Here is a 26,375-nt window from a genome sequence, read left to right on the forward strand (position 1 = left end):
ATAGACTATGGCTACAAAAATAAAAAATAAATGAGGTAGATAAATTAAAGCTTTCACACCCAGGACTTGCCTGTTCCAACTTCGTAGCCTTCATGCAATACTCAGAAAAAAAAAATCTTCATAATTACTTGGCATTAGTCACCAAGGAAATTTTTTAAAATTAGTAATGTGAACCTGTAACAAGAAACACGCCCTTCCGTAAGAATTTCTTCTCAAGAATGAAAACTCAGCTCTTCAACAGAGTAGGCACTGGTGAACAAAATCAAGTCACCTGAGATCCCCCGCTTACCTGCCCACTTCCCCCCTTTCTGGTGTTAAGGAAGAAGGCATCTGGAAAGCAGGGGAGGACATTGGCACTCTTGGGGCTCCAAATGAACTGTACTTAAATAAGCAGCAACATACACACTGATTCCCTAAGGACTAAAACCAGTCCATTTGAGGGCATTCTACTTATTTACGGTTCTAAGGTTGAAAGAATTTTCTAATTTTACAACCTTAGTTTAAAAAGAAAAGTACATTCAAAAAAGAAAAAAAAAAAAAAAAATGGATGTGGGATGGAGGTGGGGGTTATCATACAAAACAGGTCCCTCAACAGACAACAGACCTTGCCAATTCACCCGCATTAACAGTTACCATGCAAAGATACAGTACCCCCTGAAGTTAAGTAATTGTCTATTCCACTGTTGCGTCAATAAATTCCAATTGTTCCACCTTGAAAGAGGTGTCAGTCTTTGGAAATAGTTAATCTACGTTGTACAAAGTTTCTATGTACAGTCTGTTGCAAGTAACAAAGCTACTTTGCAAGACCCGCTTCTTTCCAAAATGAGAAACAAAAAAATCTAGTCTGTATTTGTTTTGGTATGTTTTCTTTTTCTCTTTTTTCATTTTTTTTTTTGGTGTTTTCTTTCTTTTCTTTTTTTTTGGTTTTGTTTTGTTTTTACAAAGCAGCATAGCAACATCATGATTGTAGGACTGCCTGAGGTTGTGGCTACAACCGTAAACCGTAACTATCATTTGCACATCAGTAAGGGAAAAAAAAAAAACCAAACACAGAAGACAGGTGGATTCTTAAAAAAAAAAAAAAGTACAGATGCTAGAGATTTCACTTTGCCTGCCTGCAATTCTTCATCAGGAATTCTCCCTTTTGCTTAGCTGACGGCAATCTTGTTTTCTTCCAGGAAGTGGGGGAACTGGTGTTTGCGAACACCATCGGAGGCACCTGGCTTTTCCACGTCAGCACTGACACCTGCCTGGGAGCCATCCATTTTGGAGACGGTGGCATTACTCACGACGGAGCTGGCCCCCAGGGACACCGGGAGGGGAGGGATGCCGCCACCGCCACCCTGGATCACCGAGATCTCGTTAGTCTTCACGGCCAGGCCGCCGTTGAGCATGGCGGTGTACTGGTTCCACGCCACGGGGTCCACGGGTGCCGAAGGCGCCAGGACGTCCCTGGGAAACATTTCGGAGACCCTCTTTCCATCTGAGCCCAACAGAGCTATGGTGTTCTCGATGGCCAGCTTCCTGCCCCGGCGTGCCGAGTTATTGTTTGCCCCGTGTGTCATATAGTGGACCTAGGGGGACAGGGACAAAGAGGTATTCACCAAGACAGATTCAACTGCAAGTTGGCAAGTCAAACTCAGCCTGTGTAAGAATTTGGTTCTATCCAGTGTTTTGTCATCAATTTTATCAAAAAAGTTAGAGTTCATAATTAAAGAAAAATCTAGCTGTCAGTTCCCTTGAAAAAAATCAGTAACCTAGCAACACTAGAGCCCTGCATTCTTGCCCAGAACTGAAAAAGGCTGAGGTAGGGCTGATAAGTCTTCAATTTGTCCCAGGTTCACTATTCCCATGTTCTCTTACATGTACCAGGCCCTGCTAGGGTTACACACGCCTCCACTGGTAAGACCGAGCAGAACTCTCTCTCTCACACACACATATGAATGAGTACAGGCAAATCCTGAGAAATCTGAGTTAAGTTTGGCAGATTGTATCAATGTCAATATCCTGGTTGTGGTACCTTACTATAGTTTTACAAAATGTTACCACTGGGGAAATACTAGGCAAAGTTTACGGGATGCATGTGTATCTATAATTATCTCCAAAATTTCAATTAAAATATCATTGGTAGAGATCACTCTGGTGGGCACTCTTACGCACACTTTAGACAACCTTTTTTAGGTTCTAAAGAATTGGGGTAGCTGGTGGTGGATACCTGAAACTATTAAACTACAACCCAGAACCCATGAATCTCGAAGACAGTTGTATAAAAATATAGCTTATGAGGGGTGACAGTGGGATTGGGAATGCCATAAGGACCAAACTCCACTTTGTCTAGTTTATGGATCAATGTGTAGAAAAGTAGGGGAAGCAATCAAACAGACAAAGGTACCTAGTGTTCTTTTTTACTTCAATTGCTCTTTTTCACTCTAATTATTATTCTTGTTATTTTTGTGTGTGTGCTAATGAAGGTGTCAGGGATTGATTTAGGTGATGAATGTACAACTATGTAATGGTACTGTAAACAATCGAAAGTACAATTTGTTTTGTATGACTGCATGGTATGTGAATATATCTCAATAAAATGATGATAAAAAAAAAAAAAATATCATTGGTGAACAGAACAGCTGCTGCCCTGGTGGAGTGTACCTTCCAGCTAGATGGTGGGTCGTCCACAGTTAAATATCGATTCAGTCATGGTGATCGTTGCTACAGAGAAAAATAAACCTTGTTAGGAAGCCCTCGTGACCAGTGGGAGTGGATGCTACTCTACATCGAGTTGAGACACGGTGAGGCCCCCTCCGGTTAAGGAGGCACTGCCACTCTGCCCAGTGCTCCTTCAACTTGGCCTGCTTTCCTGTTATTTTTCCTACCTGGCTTTCGACTGTTTAATTCCTTGTCCAGCTAAAGAATGTGCTGGGTCCTGGGCTTTCCAGGCACTCACATTTCACTTTCGCTGGTCTCCTTAGGAAGTTCATTTGGGCTTGGAGAGAAGCAACCTGGTGTCAGTCACTGAAACCACAAAAGCTAACCCTTCCCTGGGTGAAGCTCCAGGCACAATTTTTTTTTTTTTTTAATTTTTATTGGGATTGTTCAGATACCATACAATTATCCAAAGATCCAAAGTGTACAATCACTTGCCCCTGGTACCCTCATACAGCTGTGCATCCATCACCACATTTAATTTTTGTTCAATTTTTAGAACCTTTTCATTACTCCAGACAAGAAATAAAGCGAAAGATGGGGAAAAAAAAAAAAAAGGAAAGAAAAAGAAAAGGAAACTCGAATCCTCCCATATCCCTAACCAACCCCCCTCAACTGCTGACTAGTAGTGTTGGTATAGTACATTTGTTACTGTTTATGAAAGAATGTTGAAATACTACAAACTGTAGTATATAGTTTGCAATAGGCATATATTTCTTCCCTATATGCCCCTCTATTATTAACTTCTAGTTGTATTGTCATACATTATTTGTTCTGGTTCGTGGAAGAGTTTTCTAATACTTGTACAGTTAATCATGGACACTGCCCACCACAGGATTCAGTTTTATACATTCCCATCTTTTGACCTCCAACTTTCCTTCTGGTGACATATATGACTCTGAGCTTCCCGTTTCCACCTCATTCACATGCCATTCGGCACTGTTAGTTATTCTCACATCTTGCTACCGACGACACCTCTGTTCATTTCCAAACATTTAAGTTCATCCTAGTTGAACATTCTGCTCATACTAAGCAACCACTCCCCATTCTTAAGCCTCGTCTCCAGGCACAATTTTGAAACATGTACTCTCCAGGACAATCCTGAGGTTGTTACTATCTCTATTCCCATGTCCCTGATGGAGAACTGGACACAAGTCATTGTCTAGTGACAGCAAGGCCAGACCTATATCCAGGCTGAATCCAGGGCCTATGAGCCAATTAAGGTTCATATTTCTGGAAGTTATTTGAGATCAAGTGATTTCGTCTTCTTTCAAGATTAAGTTACTTCATTTTCCTCTCTTGATGTGTTTGCCATCTAGATTTTAAAATTTTAAGTAAATCACTCTAGTAATAATACATATTTAAAATTTTAAAAACGCTGTTAACGTTTTCTGGATCAGTTTTAAGATGACATTTTCAACCTTTATTGTCCTTTATTGTAACTATAAAGAACCCAATTAGTCAGCCCATTTGAGGTTGGGAAAGAAATCCCAGAGGGGATGCACCCTGCTCATGGGTCACATGTCAAACCAGAGGGCAGGACCGAGATGAACTGCACCCCCCAGGGAGGGGTTCAAGTCCTGCCCTAGAAGCTGTGAACGGCCCTTACTTAGGAATAGGGTGGGCCTAAACCCAATGACAGGGAGATGTAGAGACACCAAGACACCAGTGCAGGTGAGGAGGCCTGGGGAAGACGGAGGCAGACTGGAGTGATGCTGCCACAAAGGAACACCTAGGGCCGTCAAAATTGTAAGAGGCATTGAAGAATTCTCTGCTGGGGCCTTTGGAGGCAGCACAGCCCTGCCCATGGACACCGTGAGTTCAAATTTAAGCCTCCAAAATGGTGAGAGAATTCATTTCTATTGTTTTAAGCCACCCATGTGGTTATAAATGTGCTATATGGCAGCCCTAGAAAAGCAAAAAACAAAACAAAACAAAAAAACCTTAAATGGGCGACTTTTCCCCAGATGAAATCTAAGGTGCAATCAACTTATCATTACTATTAATGATCTACAGATCAGTCTTTGGTGGAAGGAAAATCAGAAAAGACCCAGCTGCTCAGTTTTTAAAAGTGTGGCTATTACCTAGAGGCTTTTTTTTTTTCTTTTTCATTTCAACGGTACCGGATCATACACATGTTTAACTCATGGTCTTTATTTCAACTTTGCAGACTAGGAAAATAAAAACCAATGTACAAGGCGGTCAAAGTCTGGAAGCACGGACCAATACAGAAATGATTTATCAATACATTACCAATATGACAAATGCCATCTGTTTCCAGATTTTAGTTCACATATCTGCTTTAACTATTGTTCCAAGAAAGCACACTCTGCCCCAACATCAGAGGGACAAATATCCATGCTGGACTTCTAAGAGACAAGAACATAAGAAAACTACGTGTCTTGCTTCCAGCCAGCATCCACTGTAAAATGTATCATTATTTTATGTGCCACTAAAACCAGACATAATGCTTTCTTATCCCACTGACTGTTAAGAAGCATCCCAATTCCAGAGATACAAAAGCATGTGAAAATACACTTCTTTTTTTAAACATTCTAAGATATTCTAAGAGCCAGCTATGAGATTTGACTATCACACCCCACTTGGTCTTTATTTTGGAAGCATTCGTCAAGGATAGCACCACTGAAGAGATTCCACCCCCCAGATACCCTCGGGTGAAAGGCTAAAGAAACCCACCTTCAAGTTGCCTTTGGTGGTGAAAGCTCGCGCACATATGTTGCACACAAAAGGCTTCTCTCCGGTGTGAGTCCGCTCGTGAATCTGCAGCGCACTCGCGGACGAGAAGTTCTTCCCGCAGCGGATGCAGCCGTGTTGCTTGGCCTGCCGACGAGGCTGGGCTGCTAGCAAAGGGGTCATGCCTGGGGACAGGGCTGAGGGTCCAACGAACGTGCCAGGAAATTCCACTTTGATGTAGGTTGGTTGCGTGCGGATAAACGTTGGCGGGAGACTGCTCCGACCTAGGTATGCACAGGAGAAAAAAATTCACAAGCCATTACTATCCAAGACTCAAGCCTTCTTCAAATCAAAAGGAGCTTTAGAAGTAACTGCCTGCTGGAGTTCGAGAACCTGGAAATGGTTCACAGAAAATTAAATTTGCATCTCAGAAGCAGCTTCCTTTGAACTGTTTACCTGCACCAAGAATAATGTCTCAAACACTTACGAAAATTTCCCATCTCGGTCTGTGTAAAGGTTATGGGCAACACATGGACACAAGCAATTCCAATTCAAATTTCTATATAGAAAAGTCACCTTTATAGTATGCCCAGACACAATCTTTCTTTGACTCTAAGATGCAGTTGTTTCCTCATTTTCCCATGCTTGACCACCAGTGGACATCCCATAATTAATACCTGCATTAAAAATGGGTTATATTCTTTCTCCCTGTAATAGATATTAATCTGTGAACATTAGAGAATGGGACCTCAGAATCAAGAACTATGTATGGCTTATGTCAGTGGCTACAAATAGCTGCTTTCTCAAACATTCTTCTACTGGAGAGTTTACCTTAAGATAACACACACATCCCCACAAGGCTCAAAGACAAAAATAAAAAAACCAAAAAAGTACTGTCCTTATTAAATTTGCATTAACCATTATGAATAAAAGAGGGTTCCATTACTGGGGTAAAGGTAGTTGCTATTTCCCTCTACCCAAAATAAAGAAGGCCTAGTTTCCCTACAGGAGCTGCTTCAATACCGTATTCTCCATCTGTCAAGGTCAACCCAGGTTCCTCTTTGATGACCTTGCGCCTAAAACGGACATAAGTTAAATCCAAAGCTCTATCACCTTCCGTCTCGAGGCGGCTGTTTTCGGCGCTCTCTGCTTTGCCTCCAGCCTCAGGGGACTTGGACTTGATGCTTTCTGCTTGGCTATTGGCGGGAGAGAGCGCCTGGAAGGACATGGTTTCCAGGGCTTCCGGACTTCTGCCTTGATAGTCCTGATCTCCCATCCCGGAGGACGAGTCGTTGGTCAAGCCGTCGCTCTCCACTGACCCGTTTTCCCGGCTGCTCTGCCGCTGCAGGCCAGGAGGGGCGTGCTCCGCTTTCCCGGGGGCCTCCAGGGACGCCATCAGGGCGAACCCCAGAGATGGCGACGCCGAGTGGATGCTAGGAAGAGATGTGGGGACCTTCGAGGAGCTACCAGGGGCACCCCGGCAGCTGACTTCGTCTACGTCAATGCTTTCGACGACATTGTCATGGCAAATGGCACTTCTGCTGCCATTCTCCCCAACCATAATTGGCTCCGTACCCGTAAAGTCACAGGGACTCTCCGGAAGAGGGGTGTTAGGAATCTGACCACCCATGTGCATTCGAATATGCTGTTGCAACATGACGGCATTCGTGAACTTCTTCTGGCAGATAGGGCAAGAATGCTGCATCTTTATCGATGTGCTGGTTCGGTGAACCCCGAGATGCGTTTTCAGATTGCCTTTGGTGGAGAAGGCACGGCCACAGATTTTGCACTGGAAGGGTCTCTCCCCGGTGTGGGTGCGGTAATGCATTTTGAGGGAGCTTTGGCAGCTTAGGACACGGTGGCAGATGAGACATTCATTGGGGTCAGTGGTGGACTTGTCAATGTTCTCCACCAGCTGCTGCAATTTCAGAGTCTCTGACCCTGGCTCGGGGGTCCCGCTCCCTTGGAAGCCACCAACCCTTGGAGAACTATGATTTGGCCCCACCCCAGGTAGTGTGGCTCCACCCTCACCTTCTGGGGAGGGCCCAGGTGGCAGGTCACTGGGCAAGGGGCCACCCATGAGGTCCTTGGGATTAGTCCCTGAAGAGAAATTCTGAGGTAGCCCTACAGAGGGGGTCCCTGTTACCAGGACAGTTTTGCTGTCTAAGGAGACACTCGATTCATCTACAGGTACAGGTAGAGACAGTGCAAAGGGGAGGCCGTTGCCTGCCGCCATTTTATCCTGGAACTCGGCAAACAGCTGGGGGTTTGCCTTCACCTGGGGATGTCGATGAAAGTGCACCTTGAGGTTGCCCTTGGTGGTGAAACGGTGGCCACAGACTGAGCACACGTAGGGTCTCTCTCCAGTGTGGGAGCGGAGATGGATCTGCAAGGAGCTATCAGTCCCAAAAACCTTGCTACAGTACTTACACTTGTGCTTGTAGAGAATGGCCTCGTCTTTGGGTTTGACATCCACTGCGGAGATGTTCGGGGGCTTCCCCTTCAGTTTCTTGGATGGGTCTAATGCTGCAGAGGAGAAGGGGCTCTGGAATAGCACAGAGCCTGGAGCCTGAGGCAGCAGGGCCCCCGGGAGGCGCGACACGACGTTCGGGAGCACCCTTGTCCCGTCTGGCTTCAGGGCGAAGGGCGTCAGCCCCGGGGACACAGAGCTGGAGGTGGAAGGGATGTTTGTGTGAGGTAGCTTGGCTTGTTTCAAGGAATCCAGAGACAGACCCTGGCTTCCAGCTTTCTGGCTGAGCAAAGCCACGGCAGCAGACACCTGCTGGGACACGTGGCTGCCTAATGTCTTCAGAGTGTCAGCTCCCGCCACACCTGAGTGCAGGGCGTGGGAGGCCCACATGTTCACCTGCAGGCGGATCTGCTCCGTGAGCTGGATCTGCTGTAGCTGCTGCTGCTGCAGACACAGGATCTGCTCGAGGACCCACGGGAGGCTGCTGGCACCAGGCAAGGGGGCTGGCAAAGCATCCGCGCTCCGCTGATTCACCGCCACCTTGGTGCCCCGTAGTGCTTGTAAAGTCACATTAGTGTTGGCGACTTTGCCTTTGGGTGTATAGCTTATGTCCTGGGGTGTGGGCGGCAAGGCGGTCTCTGCCTTCAGGAACACCACAGACTCGGTGCCCGGCTTCTCTTTCAGGTCCCCTGAGCTGCCCCCATTCTCCATGTGACTGTCCTTGCGGCTTGGGCTATGTGGCTGATGGCTCAGCACAGATCCGGAGAAGTCTTCTGAAGGCACCGGCCCCTCGCTGTCATTCATGATGAGAACGGGTGGATTTTTAGTGCAATTTTTCCTGTGTTCCAAGAATTCAGAGATGTTAAAGAACTCCGCACAGCATTTCTCACAGACGTGTGTCTCCTCTCGACGAAGCCGCTTGGCAGTTGCTTCGTCCCCATCTGCTTCGTCGTTGTTCCCCAGGGGGTTCATTGGAGCACCTGCGATGAGAGAGAACAAACTGAGAACTCAGGCCCCAAAAGGAGGTGGGGGGTGGGTAGGGCAGCAGGCGATTTCTTGGGAGGAGCCAGAACAGCTCACACTGTAACAGAGGGCCCCCTTTATCTGTGTTCCAACAGGTCCAAGACTGAATAAGGGAAATAAGCCATCCGAAGAGACAGAATAAACGAATGACTTATTAAAATAATCCTCATTCAAAACCTCCTCACTCAGTAAGTATTCTCTGGGTCCACCCATAGTGTAAGACTATAGAATTTTGGTATGAACTGACATGGAGACAGAAGGTAGACAGAAGAAACAAGCTGCAGGGCAGTGTGAATAATGTGATCACATTTATGCTTCAAATAAAAATAGTGTGAAAATGCATGAGAAAAAGCCAGAAAGGCAGTCGTGATTTATTAAAATAAAATTATCACTCTTCCAAGCAAACTAAAACGAACATTTTTTCTCAAGTTCTTGTATCAATTACATTGAAGACATGGGCTTTTGACTGAGGGGCCCAGGGGGGGGTCCACCCACAGTTTCTAGGGGGTTGATCTTAAAAAGAAAATGGTATTTCTTGAGAAGATCCATAGATTTTATCACATTTTCAAAACAGCTCCTTTAAAGTTAAGAAGCATGGCCACAAGAAATTGGGACTAAGTCTTTACTAACTCCAGACTGGGTATAATAATACAAAGCTTTGCAAGGTGTGTGTGGGTTGGGGGTGCAGGTCGGGCCTACCAGGGACAAGGAAACAGGTTACCCCTCAGAACTTCTATGACGCATGCATGGCCATGCCAACCTCACAAGGAAGGTGCCGGGATTCAGGGAGATAACAAATTTGACAAATGTTTGATGAACACCCAACCATCCTAGCAATTGGGGATAGAGCAGATACTGTGCGTAGGTGTTCAAGAACATTTGTTTCCCCACCTTGTCTATTTCTAAAGGCACACACGGTTGCCTGGGATACTAGAAATGTGGAGAACATGAATGACTTGTAACATCGCACACTTGTGACAGCCCGGTGCACAGAGCAGGTGCCACTTAGCTATCCCATGCTATCCGACAGTCATTCAATCCTATTAAATATCAGCCCTATTTACAAACGAGAAAAGCTGAGACTCAGAGAGGTCATATGACCCGCCCAAAGCAACACAATTAAATGATAATTTTTTTGAACACTAGCACATGCCAGGTATGGTTCTAAACAATTTATATGTAATTGACAACCTTTTGAATTAGGTGCTATCATCCTATTTGGCAGAGGGGGAAACTGAGTCACAGAGTACCTGTTAACTTGCCCAAGGCGACACAATCAGTAAACTGAGAGTCAATATTAAAACCCAAGCCCGCAGTGCCTCCAGACCCTCTATTCGAACCCTCAGCCTGTACACTTCCTCTCATACTATGTTTCTTCTATTAAGATTGCAACTATCTTTCAGCTCTCACAGAAGCCAGAGGGCGGCAGGAAAGCCTGAGGAGGCTGGGAATGGGAAGTTGTGTTACTGTTACTATCTTGTTTCTGGAACTCCCAGAAGTTGCTTTAAAGGTGGTAGGACGTTATGCACCATGGATACTTCCAGGCAGATTTCAAGCAGGTAAACCTCCTTCCTTAAGGCCCCAAACACTGCTCTGGTTCAGTTGTATTTAACGAATCAAATTAAACATGTTCAGCAATTCCCAGAACCCTCGAGACCATTATCAATCCGTGCGACTTCCTAAGAAACTGAAACTTGGTGCTTGTGCGGTGGTTACGTGGCACAATCTTTCTGGAAAGGCAGTTCTGGCAATTATGTGTCAAGAACTTTTAAAAGTTCCACTTTGTGGGGGAAATAGGTGTGTATCAATAGGCATAGCTTGCAGCCTCTTAATTTTAAGTGCAACTCCTTTGACCCAATGATTCCTTTGTTAAAATTTACTTCTGCAATACAAGGATGTTTCGTGCAGCATTTTTGTGTGTGTGTTAATAAACAGGATGCACTGTGATTCACCTATAAGGTTCTGGTTAAATTAAGGTACAGAAATAAAATGAATACTTTGTTGCCTACAAGAATAAAGTAGACCTTCATGTGCTGCTGTATAGGACAACTACTCAAGATTTATTTCAAGAGGGAGGGTGGGAAAGGTAGAGGACAGGATAGATATAATGTGCTCCATTTGTGTTTGCAAATAAAAATATAAAGATGTACATGGAGAATTTCTGAAATGAAAAAAGAAACTTGCTGGTGCTCATACCTCCTGGAAAGTGGGTCTGGGGGATTGGGGTGGAAGAGAAAAATTGTAAACACTTTTGTACTATAGCTTCTTTTCAGTGAGCATGTTTGTCCCAGTTGACTGTCATTCTACTTCTAGAAATCTCTTAATAAAGCTTAAGTTAAAACATTGACCATTCCATTCCACCTTTTTATAGTCAAAGCAAAACCACCACCACCCTCCCTCCAAAGAAGAAAATACACACACTTCAGACTCTTATATCTTATCTCATTTATCTTCATAGTCATGTAAAGAAATAAGCACTTCATTCCCATTTTGCAGATGTGGAAACTGAGACTCAGAAATAATTAAGTGGCTCAAGGTGACAGTAAGTGCTAGCTAGAAAACAAGAGCAAGGATTGGATTCTTAAATAATACTTAAAACAGGGACTAAAACTGGTGGCTTAATTTTTAATTGTTTCTTCTAGAGCAGTGCTTCTTTAACTTTTTTTCATTATCACCCCTTCCTCTATGGGGGCTTTTAAGATATTTTTCCACTCATCACCCCATCCTTCCCTATTAAATTTTAATATCACAGATATATTGGTTATCTGTTTATGTCCTATGGGCCTCTGGAGGGTCATAAAAACCACTGTAATATTTGAGATTTTTGCCCCCTCCCCAAATAATATTTATCCCTTGGGGCTAATATACACAGCCCCCAACACCATTTAGAATCAGTTCTAAAGCAGGCATTAACCTGGAGTCCATAAACTTAGGACAAAAGTGACGTTTATCTTCACTAACCTTAACTAAAAAGATAACAATACGAATGTTAATTTAATAATTTTAACTATTATGAATGCAGGGAGCACATCCCAGTGGAATTAGAGGAACCTGTGACTGTCATCAATAGAAACCACAGATATTTCATATCATGTTACAGTTGTTGCATTACTTGGAAAAATTATGGTGACTACTTAGTCTCCTCAAGATCTCGTTATTTATGTGTTAATAAAGAAGCCTATGTTACAATATCACAAAGGTTTAATTTTTGATAACTATAATTCAATGTAATTTCCTTGGTATTCTACGTATTTTATTTTATGCATTTAAAGACATCATATTGAGAAAGGACTGCCAAAAACATCCTTTGGCACAAAAAAGGTTAAGCTCCCCCGCTCTCGGAAGGATCCAACAGTTCCCCAGAGTGATTTACAACCTGAATACCAGCTTGCCTTTGCTGTATACACAAACCGGCCTCGCCTGTAGCCTGGAAGCAATTCCAGCAACATCCCACTTGAGTTTTAAACAGCAGCGGCGCTGTTTACTTGGGCAGTAAAAAGTACTTCTACATCTAGACCACCGTAGGCAAATACCGAAACCGTATTTGCCAAAGAGTAAGAGGACTCTGTTATGACAATTGCTGGGTACACTTATGTTAACCCTTCGAAAAAAGAAAAAGGCAAAGTTCAGAAAGATTACACTGTGGCTAGTTCTGCCAGTCCTCCTCCCAACCCCCACCCCAATTTTAGGAATGTTATCTCTCAGCATCTAGTTATCCAATAAGTTGGAAGAATGCAGTAAACCCAGCAGGGGTCTTAGATTCAATCACTGCCAAATGGATAGAAAATACGCTTACTATTGTATAGGAAGAAAGCCTCATCTACTAGAGGCCAATCAAATTCTGGAGACCCTAAAACACTTAAAAAAAAAAAAAAAGCTGTATATCTTGATAAAAGCATTATGACTCAAGCTTATCTTTTTCCATTCCTATTTATTCAAAGAACTACAATGAATAGATTATCTAAAGCACACAATATCTTTTAGCCTTCCCCCCAGTGATAATTGCTCACCAAAAAACAAAAGGAAATTGAGATGTCCTTAAATTTTGAACCAGTTGAAAACAAGTGCATTACCTCAATTTCACATCTGAATTCAGCAATCTAAAACACTTCAAAGCAATTCAAAGCAACAAACCTTTAACTCAATTCCTAAATGGTAACTCAGAGCTAAAATTAAAATTAACTGTTTCTACCTAGTTAAGAGTTAAAACAGTTTCTAAATGTCTTAGATCAAAATTTGGAGGCCTGGCTCTCAGAGAATAAAAGGAGGCTTTCTAGCTGCTAAGGTGCTGTGTGAGTTCTGCTCAAGGCTTCCATTTTGCTTCAACTGGAGCTGTGTTCTATGCAAATCTGTAAATTCCATAAGAGAAGGGGGCTTGTCTGCCTCCCTCCCCAGACCTCCCTAAAACAAAACCGACAGAGACGTGAAATTTGTTTAAAAACAAAAATAGATGGCGGTGACTGGAAATGCAGTTCTTATCTGTATGTAAGGGCTTTAAAAATGTTTAGATTCCTTTCTAAATAATCAAAAGTAAGACTGATCAAGGGTGATGAGAAAGGAAACTTTTTAACTCCTCCTCCTAAATTTTCCAGGGCAATGAGGCCCAGAGAAACCAACCAAACACAAACAAATACTGCTTTATTTCTAACTTGCTTTATATTTCCACATCCTAGGGACCTCTTGACAAGGCTCATCTCAAAAAATTAGAGATCACCAAACCCAACCAGCCAAAAACTAAACAAGGCTTCCTCCTCTCAAAGGAACCAGAGGGCAATCATCACCAACTGCTAAAACCTTAACCCAGCTCCCCTTAGACTTAGACCAAGTCATTTCAACCTGGCACTACAGACTCCTCTAAAAATACGGCTTTGGCAGGTTGTTGTGTGAGAAATAAAGATAATGTACTTGAGCCTGGTGGCTGACACATAGTAGGCCATGATTACTGCAGAATTAGCTCAATTGGCAGCGCAACACCAGCTCGACAAAATAATTCAATGAAAACTAAAACATTTTGTTATTTTGGACAAAGAATTATTGAGATCATTCACGGCACACAGTAGGTCTATAATGAAATTATCTAAACAGGGTGTTTTAACTTCACCATACACAGGAAGAACCCCAAAGCTCAGAAATCAAATAAGCCTTCAAGGTCAACAGCTGAAAGTCGTACAACCAGAGGTGGATGAAGATATCACTCTCAAAACCTTGCCAAAAAACCTAACCCTTCACATTTAAAAAGAGGAAATGCTAACCGTATCTCCTGCCTGCGGAGATGGCTCCTTAGCCCCCCAACCCCCACCCAGTGGGGAAGCCAGCAGAGACTCAAGACTGACAAAGTATCATTTTCTCCTGCACTGGAGCATTGCTTGTATTTTGAAGGAGGGAATGGGACATTTACAAAGCAATTTATTTTTAATGAACCAAAGGGGCTGTGGGCAAGCTGTAAGTCCCTCTCCTTTTCAGAAATCCAGTTCAAAGTCTTAACCCCGGACCACTGGCTTGCAGCTTTAACTAGTGCTAGTATCAACAGGCTTTCCTTCATCCTAAATTAAAATAGGAGCTCCCAGAACCCTATTCCCTTACAGCCGCACAGCCACTGTCGGTCATTTCAGTTTTGAAACTGAGGCTACGCAGTTATTTGAGACTTGGGAATCTTAATCGTTGACGGTTGTAATCCAGTTTAGCACAAAGGGCATTTGAAACTCTTTTGAGAAAATGCTAATTTTCCTGTATGTAGTATTAGTCCCCAGACCACCTGCAGATTTTTTTGATCTGTTAATTGCTCACCAGACTTCACTATCCTCCCTCAAAAACTGCGTTTCAAATGGTTTTGCAAAGACTGGCCCAATCTCAACTTAAAAAAAGTATACACCTCATCTATATACGTACCGACACATACACATATATGTATAAATATATATCAATGAAATATATTCAGGCTGCTCAGCTGCAAACGGCTAAAACGCAGCATTAAAGTGTACTGCTTGGGAAAATTACTTTCTGTTCCAGCTCAGCCATCTGGAAGTTTTTCACATTCTAGGATAAGGGATTTCTTTCCAAGAATTCCAAAAACTTGGCGAGAATACCAGGGGCAGTCAGCGACTGCGCAAGCAAGTGGCACAAGTCCGCAAGGCTGCCCATCCTTGCCCAGGGCCAGCCCTCTCCATTCGCCCTTCAACCTGTCCCACCCACCAGGTGTGAGCCGGTACCTGCAGAACCGCCTCCAAGCTCAGGGCGCGGCTCCAGGCTGGGCCTCCAGGGGGCGCCCGCGCGCAACCCAGTGGTCCGCTCCAACTCCGGCGCTCAATAGTGGACACCCGCCCCCCCGGGCCCGAATCGCCGAGGGGGCGCACGGCCAGGCCTGGGATCCCAGCCCAGCTCATGGTAACTCTGACTCGAAACTGCAACCAGCATGAATTTAGGAAGCTCTCCGGTAACAAGTTCCCGCCCAAGTGTTAGGCATCACCAAAAGCCACACTTATGGGCGCCCACCCAAAATGAGGGGAGTAGGAGGAAGGGGAGGTGAGAACAGGACCAGAGGAGGGGCCAGGAGGCAGGAGCTGGCCCCTCCTCTCCGGAGGAAGCGGGCGGGTCGAGGGTTAACCCTTTTGTTCCAGGTAGGCCAGGCGGCGAAGCCTCTCCACGTTCCCCCCACCCCACCCCCGGCCGACCAAAGGCACAAAGAGACCAGACTGCTGGGACTTGGGGTGCGCGTTGCCCTGACCTCCCGACGCCCCGAAATCAAACAGCCGCACCCCGGGGCAAGCAGATTTCTAATCTGCCCTACAAAAATGTTATTTGGGGGAAAATGGGGATTTCATTAACGTATTATAAATTTTGGAAACGTATTACATTTTAACACCCAGCCCCTCCACCCCCTATCCAAAAAATATCAAGGGACGATACGGTAATACTAAGAAGCAGCGGCCGTTTTCTAGGCAAATCGGGGGCGTCGGAGCTGGGCTCGGAGTGTCCGGGGCTGCAGCGCACACCCCCCCCCCCATCAGCTGCTGGGAAATTAGAAAGCAGGCGGGGAGGGGAGAGAGGCGACCTGCAAGGCCCGAGGCCCAGAGGAGGATTAAATGCCCCCTCCCCCCACGCGGACGCTAAAAACTTATCAGGCGACAATTTGGCGGGCCGGGAAGGACAAGAGATAGTGGAAAATCGACTCGCTCCTTAAACCTCCGCGGTTAAGGGATTAAGTAGGACAGGAGTTTGCCCGGCCGGGAGCGCACCGACTGGGGTCCCGAACTTCCCTCCACCTCCGAGACGCTGGCCGCGGAAGCGTGGGCCGGGTCAGCCGGAGGAGCAAGCCCTGCCCGCGACCGCCCAGCCCTGGCCTCGACCTCTCCCCTCTCACCCCTGGGAAGCACATTTGGAGCCGGGCGCCCTAGAAAAGCCATGCAAAACGTGGGGCCGGTGCAGCCCCGATGCGCCTAGCGGCGCACCCCGGAGCCCGACCCCTGGGGGCTCGCACCCCACGGGCTTTCTGCGCTTATATTTAGGAAGTCGGAAATCAAAGATGGCTGGAGGTCAGGCCCCGAAAGGTTAGGGTGAAGATCGGCAGGCAACGTAGCCTAGGGAGAAAAGGCGAAACCCAAGAAAAGAGAAATAAAAAAATTAAGGGAGATATTGTATCCTTCTCCCCCATCTCCTCGGGTCGTCGAATCCCATCCGCAGCGCGGGTGGCCCGCACCCCAGCTCCTGGGGGATGGGGAGAGGTCGTGCCTCCTCCCCCCGCTTGGCCCAGGAGGGGCGCGTGCAACTGACCGCCCTCCTCCCGGGGGTCTTCCAGGGGTGCGCCCCACCTCCAACCTACTGGAAAAGCCCCAGGGCGTGTGGGAGAGTCTGGGGTCCCCGGGGTCTCTTTCTTTAAAAAGCGGCGCCAGAGGGAGGGAAACCCAAGTTACAAGTTGGGGGGGGGGCGGTTTACTAGTGAGGGGGGTGGAACCAATTAAGAGAAGGGCAGAGGACAAGAAGGGAAGCTCTCAGGAGTGAGGGGTCCATTTTTACAATAAAAGGGGCGAGGACTGGCGGTGAAACTTACACAAGAGGGGAGAAAAAAAGTGTAAAATTTGCAAGGGCGCCGGGGAGATGGGGCTACCTCGCTTCCCAGGAACTGAGACCCCACAAATTTCGGTTCCAAAAATCTATGCTGGAAGGCGCCAGCACCCCGGAGCCCGCGCGCACGAGGGTCCCGCGAACGTCCGGGAAACTCCCCGCCCGGGGCCGGCGCTCCAGCCCCACTCACCCGGCTCCCCCGCCGCCGGCGCCGCTGGGGCCGCATCTGCAAACTCCGAGTTCGGCTGCTGCGGCTGCTGCTCGCCCTGGTCCTCCTCGGAGTTGATGTGCTGGGGTTTCGCCTGCTTGCGCCTCGACATGGTGCGAGCATCGGGGCGCCGGGAGAGCCGCGGTTATTTGCCCTCTCCACCACAAATTCCTGGAGTTGGGAAATTTACCCCCCTTCGGCCGGAACGCGCATGTCCCAGTAATTATTATTATCAATAATGCATTGCGATTTATCATGAGCCCTGACAGCTGATTGGCCTGGGTCCAAGACCTCAGAGATCATTTAAATAAGCCCTCATTGATCAGGGAGGGGCGAGGCATTCTGGGCTTTGTAGTCCGGCCGTACATGCGACAAAGGCGTGTTCATCAGGGGAGCGCAGCTAATTAGCATCCGGGCTCAGATTGGCTGGGGGTGGATGAAATCAGAGGGGACCCGTCCTCGTTCCAATTGTCTTGATCCCGTGGAGGGGAAAAAGGAAAATAAATGTGTACTTAGTTAAAACTGGGAGCCTACATGAAAGTTTGGGGACGGGTTTGTGCTTGGTAGCGTGCTCCAAAAATTACTTTCGTAAGATTGATATTCGCAAACCGGCGAGGGAGGCCCTTCCAGTGGACTCTTTGGGCTCAGTTTTTACCTCTACCAAAAAAAGCTGACCCTGACCCGTGTGCCTTCCCACCTTCTTTTTAAATGAAAACTTTAAATTGAGTTTCAAGATGAAAAGAATGGTGCGTGGTGGTTTATTCAATTTTCCCATCCCATCTGAACTCGGAAAGTGGCCTTCGAATTTCCAAAATTTCAGATTACCTCCTCACCTTTTCTTCCTTTAAATGCTAAATAATAGCTCCCAGGATTCATATTCACGAGGATTAGTTGTTGTTACAATGTGACCTTGGTTTTTTTTTTTTTTTTTAACTTTAAAATGACTGACTACTAAATATAGAAAAGGCAGATTAAAAGCAAGCATAGTCAGATAATATCAAAACAACAAGCAATTCCATTTTCCCTCATGAGCCATAAATGCCTGATAACATCATGTTTTATTACAGAGACAATGCTCTTCAGAGAAAATTTACATCTCCTGTGGAATAGCAATGACTTTAAAACTATAGACATTGTCAGAATAACTGGGTGTTGGTTACGAATCACTATTGGAATTTCTTGCAATACAGACTTTATTATGTAAAAGGTATATAGTTCACAGTGATTGTATCATCCTGACACACGGATGCCTGGAATTTTCTAAAGTTGTATAATGTGCATGTGTGTATATATAACATAAATATGTATATAGCTATACAGCAAGTCTATATATATTTAATTCACTTACAGCTCAATAAATGTTGAATGAATGAGGAAATCTTCCGTCTTCTAAGTCTCTGTATTGCCATGACGCTTCTGGGCATGCGTCTTTATGGGGCAATTATAAACCCTTCCTCCACATTTGTGCATTGCATTTTCTTGATTAGTTATTCATCAAGTTCTCAGCTTGTAAGAGTTTCTTGCAAGCCAATCAGGAAGGCAAGCAAAATGGAATGCCGGGCTCATTAAATATGTTCACCTGGGTATTTGGACAACCCAGGGTAGAAAATAAATCAGCTTGATCATCTATTTTATGTTCAGTAAAAACTTATTGAAGGAAGGAGGGTTAACCTCTAACTTTTGAGTCTCTGTTTGAAAATGTTTTGCATTGTTTTATGTAAGTCGCCTAAAGCAAATAAGATAGAATTACAGTCAACAGCCCAAGTTGGAAAGTTAAGAATTTGGTTTAATAATACATGGGAGTTCATTTAGAATTCTGAAACTGAGTAAGAAGGCTAATTAACACCTGCCTGTTGACTACTCTACTGATATTCCAAACACCTTTTCTGTGTATGGTAGTGTGGCAGGACATGTAACTTAAATCTAAATGAATACACAGTAGGTTTCCAGTGCAAGAAACAGTAGAGGTTTAAGGAAAACTTCATTTAAGACACAGTTGCTTTATATTTGTTTATTTTTCTAGCTGAGAGTTAAATTAAAGCATATTATGCATTTCTACTTAAGACAAGGTAGTAAAATTGTGCCATGTGAGTCTCCAAGTGATAATAATAATTGATTGAGCCCCTGGTATGGGGCTCATGGTCTCATTTTATCCTTCCCAGGGAGGTCAGCATTGTTATCTCCATTTTGAAAATGAGGCAACCGAGGCTCCAAAAAGTGAAGTGACTTCATTAGGAAGTGGCTGAGCTGGGATCAGTCCTTGTCTCTGCCTCCACAATTCTGTCTATCACACCCCAATCCCTGCCATTCAACTATAGAAAAGCTATCTAAGCACAAATTGGAACATAGTAAATGTATGTTAAGCCTGTTCTGGAAAATCCAGGGTCTGTGGATTTCACTCCAATGGATAATGTCAAGGAGGAGTTTTTCTCAAATGGCAAAAAATAAAGGCAGAGTACCGATTCTGAATCTCCCTCTAGGAGATGGTGTGCAGGAGGTGAAGTGGGACCAGACAGCAACGCCGAGGGGTGAAAGGAGGGTATGGGGCAGCGGGCAAGTCACTCACCAAAGGTAATTTTTGACTGTTTCATATTCCTTAAACAACCAGAAGACTTAAATGGGACCAGAGTTAGAAAACAAAAATGATCAGAGAAGATATTCAGCTTTTTAACTTTAATGTCATTTAATGGCTTTATATAATCCAATCAGGTCCAATGTTTGTGCCAGGTGGGAATTGTTGAGAAATTTACTTCTTGTTATACCTTTTGGTGAACACTCTATAAACAGGGAGGATTTACTGTTTATGAAGAGATTTGGAATACATATGTTATTTTATCCTCACTGAAATCCTTTCTTAGTCCCATTTCATTGACAGGAAAACTGCATCCCAGAACCCTGTCAGTATCTTGTTGGCACTCAACAAATGCATGCTGAATGTGTGAATTAAAGAACTTTCCAATTAAGTGATACAGGTTTTAGTGGAACTCAGAACTTAAAACTCTATAACACACCTAAGCCTCCAGTCTCAGCTCAAATTTCCCTTCCTAAAATCTACCTTCCTTCAACCAAATTAGGCCTTGCTTATTAGTACTGATCTTCTAGAAGCCAGTTCTTTCCTTTTTTTTAGCATTGTTCAAAATTTGCAATTACAGATTTAATTGTATGGCTTATTGTTCATGGATCAGCCTCCCACATAGTGGACTCCAGGAAGGAAAACACCTTCATTCCTGCATCCCTAGCACTTAGCCACAGCAGTAGAAACACAGAAGTTGCAATAATAAATGAATGGATGAGTGAATATAAATGTCCTGAATATAAATGTTAAAAGGGTCCTGAATATAAATGTTAAAAGGCAATTATAAACTGGATTGTAGTCATGGCTGTACAACTCTATAAACTTATGATAAAAATCATTGAACTTATAATGGCTGAATTTTGTGATATGCAAATTTTACCTAAATGAAGCTGTTTTTAAAAAGACAATTCAATACTTGGTCATCTCTTTAATTGAAAGGGCCACAATTATGCATTGTTTTTTTCCTATGTGAGATTCCCAGCATCTCAAGCTCAAAACGGCTACACTGGTGGGTTGGTCCCCATAAATCATGAAGTGCCATTGCAAAAGTATTGTCTCCTTTGGATCTCTAGTCATGCCAGGAAGAGCAATTAACCAACTTTTAACACAGTTGCTTTAATGTGGGAAATGCAATGTTTGGGTTCGGGAAGTATGACGAGTGGCCTTTTTCCTAACATGCAACAACCTCTTGGAAGCTATGGGCTTTCATCAATTTGATATCTGCCTACCTCAAATGGAAGGCATTTAGAATTCATCTGGAAGTCACTCTTCAAATTTTAGAGATTTAGATGCTGGGCTAAAATTGCTTCAGAAATCATGCTTATAATTCACTGGGAGTGCTTTATTACAGGCTGAATGTCCACTTTTCTGAGTGTACTGGCCCAAAGCACCTCTTTGGGTTGATTTATGGTCACAAAGTCTGGCTAATTGCACTAATCACCACTTAACTGATGATACCCTCCTCGTTTTGATCTCTCTCTGCTTGTCGCCATTTTATCAATTCCCAATTGGTATTGATCAATTTTTAGCTCCAATTAGTCTTCCTAGTTGGAGCCCACCACTGTATTGAGGCCTACAACTGTACTCAAAAAAAACCAAAATAACATATGAATATTCCAGCAAGTCTGTTAAAGCAGGAATGAATTGTCAGAAATGATATTTCTCCTGCAGGTTCGAGTGGTTCTTCAGTTGAAGACTAGTTTCTTTTCTTTCTTGCATCGTCAATGTTTCCCTCTGCTCTGGATCATTCCCACCATCATCCAACACAAGCTATAATGTCTCCCCAAACCCCATGTTCTCTCTGCAGCTGCCTCCCTACCCCCACCATGAAACATCTTCAAAAGAGCTGGCCACACTCACTGCCCCCTCCCATTCTCTCTTCAGCCCTCTTCAGTGTTCACTCCTATGGCTCCCCTGGTCTGGTCCTTGCCCAGAGAATTCCAGACTGGTATAGCCAAACTCTGATTGACTTCTCCACTTAAATGTCTACTTGGCATCTCAATTATAACATGTCCCAAATGAATTATGGAGCACTTCATAAATCTCCCACGGCCTTCACTGTTTCTATACATGACGCTTGCACCTTCCAGGTGTGCTCAAGTCAAAAGTCTAGGAGTCAACCTTGACCCCTCCTTCTCATACCCCACATCCAATGCATTAGCAAGTCCTATCAGCAACATGATCACAATATATTCCCAAATCCAGCCACTCGTCCCTACCCCTGTCACTTCCACCTTGGTTGGAGCCTCCATACTCTTGCTCCTGGAGAATTGCAATTGCTTCCTCCCCACTTTTCCCACCACCACCCTCCCCCTGCGAGCCACTGTCCATCACAGAAGTCAGGGCTCTCCCTTTAGAACCACTAAGAAAGATCAAGCCATTCCACCACTCAAAATTTTCCAATAACTTTTCATCTCACTCGGAAAAAAGGCAAAGTTCTTTTAAAAAGCAAGAAAGAAGGGAAGGCTGTTTTATACCCGTACAACAGCAATTAGCTAACTGCTAGTTGTCTTAGTAGTCATATTAGCATGGAGCCTATCTAAATATTTCAAGTCTTAGATACTTTGGAGGCAGGACAATTCAGACCTTATTAAGCACTTGTTAAGCATTCTACTGATCACCACTTTTGAGTTATACTTTACATCTTTGAAATGTTCTCTGTATCATTCCAATTTTAGTATATGTGCTGTGGAAGCCAGCCTTTCCATGTCTTCTTATCAGCAAGGCCTTTCTTGATCATCCTACAGAAAAAGTCTCTGCTGATGCCCCGCTATCCCTTTACTTTGCCTTAATGTTCTTTGGAGCACTTGATCCTAGCTGACATATATTACAGATATTTGTTTATTTGTGTCTCCATCTACTAAAATCTAAGTGCCCTGGGAAAGAGACTTTGTTTGCTGTATTTCAGCATTTAGAACAGAGTCTGGCAAATAGTAGGAGCTCAATAAACATTGTTTATTGGGTAAATGAATGAACAGATCAATCTCCTGTTGACTTTCCCAATTTTATCTCTCCGTGTGCCCCACTTCATTCATTCATTTACTCAGCAGTCAAGGAGCATCCTCCGAGGCAGCAGACATGGTTCTCTGCAGAGAGGATACAATGGTGAAAGTGAGGACCACAGCCCCTTCTCTCATGGAGCGTCTATTCCAGAAGGGGAAATGTCCTCAAATATGCCTTTCGTGACCATCTCCCCACCCCCATCCTATTCTAGGCAATTAATGTACCACTGTTTTTACATGAGCCCACAATGTTGACATCAAGCTTTTTCACATGCTAGACTGTGAACCACTTGAATTTTTTTCATCTACACATCCACACTACCTAGCACAGGGGCTGGTACCTAGTAGACAAAATAATTACTACTTGAATGAATGAATGAATGAATGAACAAATGACCAAGTACATGATTGACCCCAAAGCTATCATGTATATTATGGCTCTACTCAATATCATGAGAAATCTTTGATAAAAATTCCTGCTATGGCCTGAAATGATTTTTATGATAATATGCCACAAGTAGAGATCTGCCTCTCCATTTACTGGGGAAGGAAACAAGGACTCTGGCTGAGGTTATTCAGCTGGGGTGGAAAATTCAAAGGCAAGATCCAAATCCAGGATTGCAGCCCACCCCACCCTCTCCAAGAAATTAACTTTCAGATCACCTGGAAGGTGGGAAAAAAGTAACAAAAACTATCTTGTAATTCTCTGTGCTTAACTCTTGCTTTCAAGTGACTCTGATTCCTAAGCATCTTATTCCTTCTGTTTGGGTTTCTTTACTCTTCTCCTTTTATCTTCCTCGCTTAATTTTCCCGTTCAGCATTTCCTTTCTTCAGCTCTTCTCTAATTTGCTTTTCCCTCTTCCCTCTACTTTGGTGCCTCATTTCTTTCTCTGTTACCCCCACCAGTCTAGGGCCAAGGCATATGTTTATTTGGGAGTCTGAACTGAGAAAAGAGGTTAAAATCTCTTCACACATTAAAACAAAGAAAAGAGCATTTTATATTTCCTCTCATGGACAAAAGATGATCCTTTCTTTCTCCTCACAAAATCCATTTAGGTGTTTATAGACCAGTTATCCTAACAATGACCATCTTTTTCTTTTCCCTCTATGCCAATTAACATTCTTAATTGCCTTTTTCTAACTATCTCCCTTTTTGTTTGTCGGGTAGAGTTCTCTGACAAGTTTATTTTCAATTTTAATTTATATTGCAAAGACGTATAGGTATTTATGACAGTAAACTTTCCGGCATGTTGGGCTTTTAGCTCCTTAAGGTTTGTTATAATAAAGAAAGCTTGTGGAAATTTTACAGAAGTGTCTTCTCTGTAATATTTTCTAAAGATAAAATTCACAATAAGCACTTTTTTTTTCCTGAGGGGAGGGGGCAGGATATGTGGCTGGTAGATAACCAACAAAAATGAAAGAAAACTCTTAAGAAAGGTTTGAGTCTGCTGTTTTGGGTGCCAATATGGAAATATTTAAGTAAAGAATGAATCAGAACTGCTAAAAAGGGAATGAAATGGAAAGCCTTTTTGTCAGAAAAATTGTTCGATCAATTGAACCTTCGACTTGTTTTTGAAAATCTATACATTTCGCTTGTCAGGTTACGCAATATGTAAGTGTCCTGATAAGAATGTTGAAGGGCTGACCCACTCAGTTTGATCAGTCAGGTTACCAGCCCACAAAGGGAGTAAGATAGTATTTGAAAAAAGGTCTTGAAGGGTGGTGAATTTGTGAAACACCAACATCCATTTCAAAAAGAGCTTTATAAACAAGAACATTCATTGAGATATCTATAATAAAGAAACTCTGATAATAACTCAAATATATAACAATGAAGATTGGTTAAGTAAATTAAGGATTCATTCACAGAGTGAAAGATTATATTTTAAAAAACATATTTACGAGGATTTTTTTTAATGAGGTAGAAAAGGCTTATGATGGCATTCATGTTCAGTGAAATAAATAGAATTCCAAAAGGTATTTTCAAATGATCTCAATTATGTAACATTTATGATATCCATGGAAGAAAGATTAGAAGGAAATTCACCAAAATGTTATTTTTCTCTAATCTGCAGGAAAAGCTGATAAATTACTCACGTCATCACACCAGTGAATATAGGATTCCAGTTGTGCCAAGTACTTTGGGGGGGAAAGGTCAGGATGATGGGGTTTGATCTAGTTGGGGAGGTTAAGAAGGTTCCCCTGGAGAAGATAAGATTTGATTTGTGACTTTGTACTTAAAAGTCTTATTAGAAAATATTTTACTACTTTTTAAAAAGTATTTAGTAGATGCTAATATGGCCTTAAAATCATATTCTCTGGGTTAGACTTGGGTTTCTTAGCCTCAGTGGTATTGACTCTTTGGGCCAGATAATTCTGTGCTGGGGGTTTGGGGGGGTTATCCTATGGGTTGTAGATATTTTGCAGCTTCCCTGGTCTCTACCCATTAGACGCCAGCAGCAGTCTTCCAGTTATGGGAACCAGAGATGTCTCCAGACATTGCAAAGTGTCCCCTGGGGGGCAAAACCACCCCTCCTTGAGAATCACTGCTGTAGACTCAATTTCAGATGGACTTAAAGAATCAGTCTCACAGGTGGGGGCACGAGATTGACCTCAATACTGCATGCATGGACTAGAGTGAACTGGGCAAGTGACTGAGCAATGTCCCTATGAAGGTGGGAAGGGGAAGTTTTGGGTTGGACATATGATATGATACCAAAAAAGGAAAAAACAAACAAACAAAAAAAAAACGGTGCAAGAGCAGTGGGTGCTGGCCTGTGACATGGTAACAAATAGTTCATCCATTGTAACAACAGGGAAGGCAGAATATTTGGGTGCATATCAAAGCAGGTAGGTTGACTGAACTTGGGAATGTGTAGAAATTCTCCAGTGGTTGCTTCTGCTATGTTGGTGAAATTAGAAACAAGAGTGAGGAAGGGGAGAGGGTGCTGAATGTTAGAGGAGAGAAAGGAGAGAGGGGGAATGGATGGAGGAGGGAAATGCAGTGGGGTGATGGGCCCACGTGGGTGGTTATTCATTTAAACAAAGGCCAGTTATCACAGTCGTGTGTTTTCCCCAGCCTTCTTCAGCTGTTCCAGGTCAGGTGCAGAAAAAGGGTTGGATATAACCAGGAACGGGGTTTAGCCAAGCAAGTACAATAAAGAAAGAAAAGGGCAAGTGTGTCCAGCATGAATGTGAAGGATTATAGTGATGGGCCACAGAATCCAAGCATAGTCAAAGGAGGCAGGGCAGGAAGTGTGTGACGGGAGTAAAACAATGGGAGGGTCAGTGGATGTGGAGGTTACAGACAGGTTAAAGAGTTGGTGGAATTGGGGTCTCAAAGGATGTGAGCTAGAAAGATATTAAGTGATGGATGGGGTGAGAGGTGCTTGAAATGGAGATGAGAAGGGGTATGTCATTATTGGAAATGATGAGAGTCTGAGCATGGAAGTGCATGCTAAGATGGGGTGGAGAACAGGATCCCTCAAGGAAAGGAGGGCAAGGAACCGAGGGACCAGGTCATTGAAAGAATCATTATGTATTATCATTACAATATTTTGAATTTTGTCGATTTAATCTTTGTGAAAAATTGTTTTCTCTTGTGTTATATAAGTATCGACATAATAGCCTCGGTTTTGC

At 43.8% G+C, this 26,375-nt stretch overlaps 1 protein-coding gene across 1 annotated transcript; it reads right to left on the reverse strand.

Annotated features, from left to right (window-relative positions):
• Window positions 1–1,148: 1,148 nt before the first annotated feature.
• On the reverse strand, window positions 1,149–17,336 carry SALL4 (spalt like transcription factor 4). Its single transcript, XM_037812486.1, has 4 exons — window positions 17,142–17,336; window positions 6,511–8,847; window positions 5,401–5,681; window positions 1,149–1,574 (listed from the first exon to the last, which is right to left on the reverse strand). Exons 1-4 carry the CDS (start codon window positions 17,269–17,271, stop codon window positions 1,149–1,151), a joined length of 3,174 nt encoding a protein of 1,057 aa, XP_037668414.1. The 5' UTR covers window positions 17,272–17,336.
• Between the last annotated feature and the right edge of the window lie 9,039 nt (window positions 17,337–26,375).

Source organism: Choloepus didactylus, chromosome 19 (genome assembly GCF_015220235.1).
Source record: "Choloepus didactylus isolate mChoDid1 chromosome 19, mChoDid1.pri, whole genome shotgun sequence".
NCBI classification, from domain to species: domain Eukaryota; kingdom Metazoa; phylum Chordata; class Mammalia; order Pilosa; family Megalonychidae; genus Choloepus; species Choloepus didactylus.

What these genes read in the sequence shown, in the direction of transcription:
- SALL4 (XM_037812486.1), bottom strand. Translation starts at nt 17,271, where the DNA reads ATGTCGAGGCGCAAGCAGGCGAAACCCCAGCACATCAACTCCGAGGAG. An exon ending in GCCGGCGGCGGGGGAGCCGG is followed by an intron (nt 8,848 to 17,141) that starts GTGAGTGGGGCT and finishes CTCTCATCGCAG; the next exon opens with GTGCTCCAATGAACCCCCTG. An exon ending in CCACCAAAGGCAACTTGAAG is followed by an intron (nt 1,575 to 5,400) that starts GTGGGTTTCTTT and finishes CTGTCCCCCTAG; the next exon opens with GTCCACTATATGACACACGG.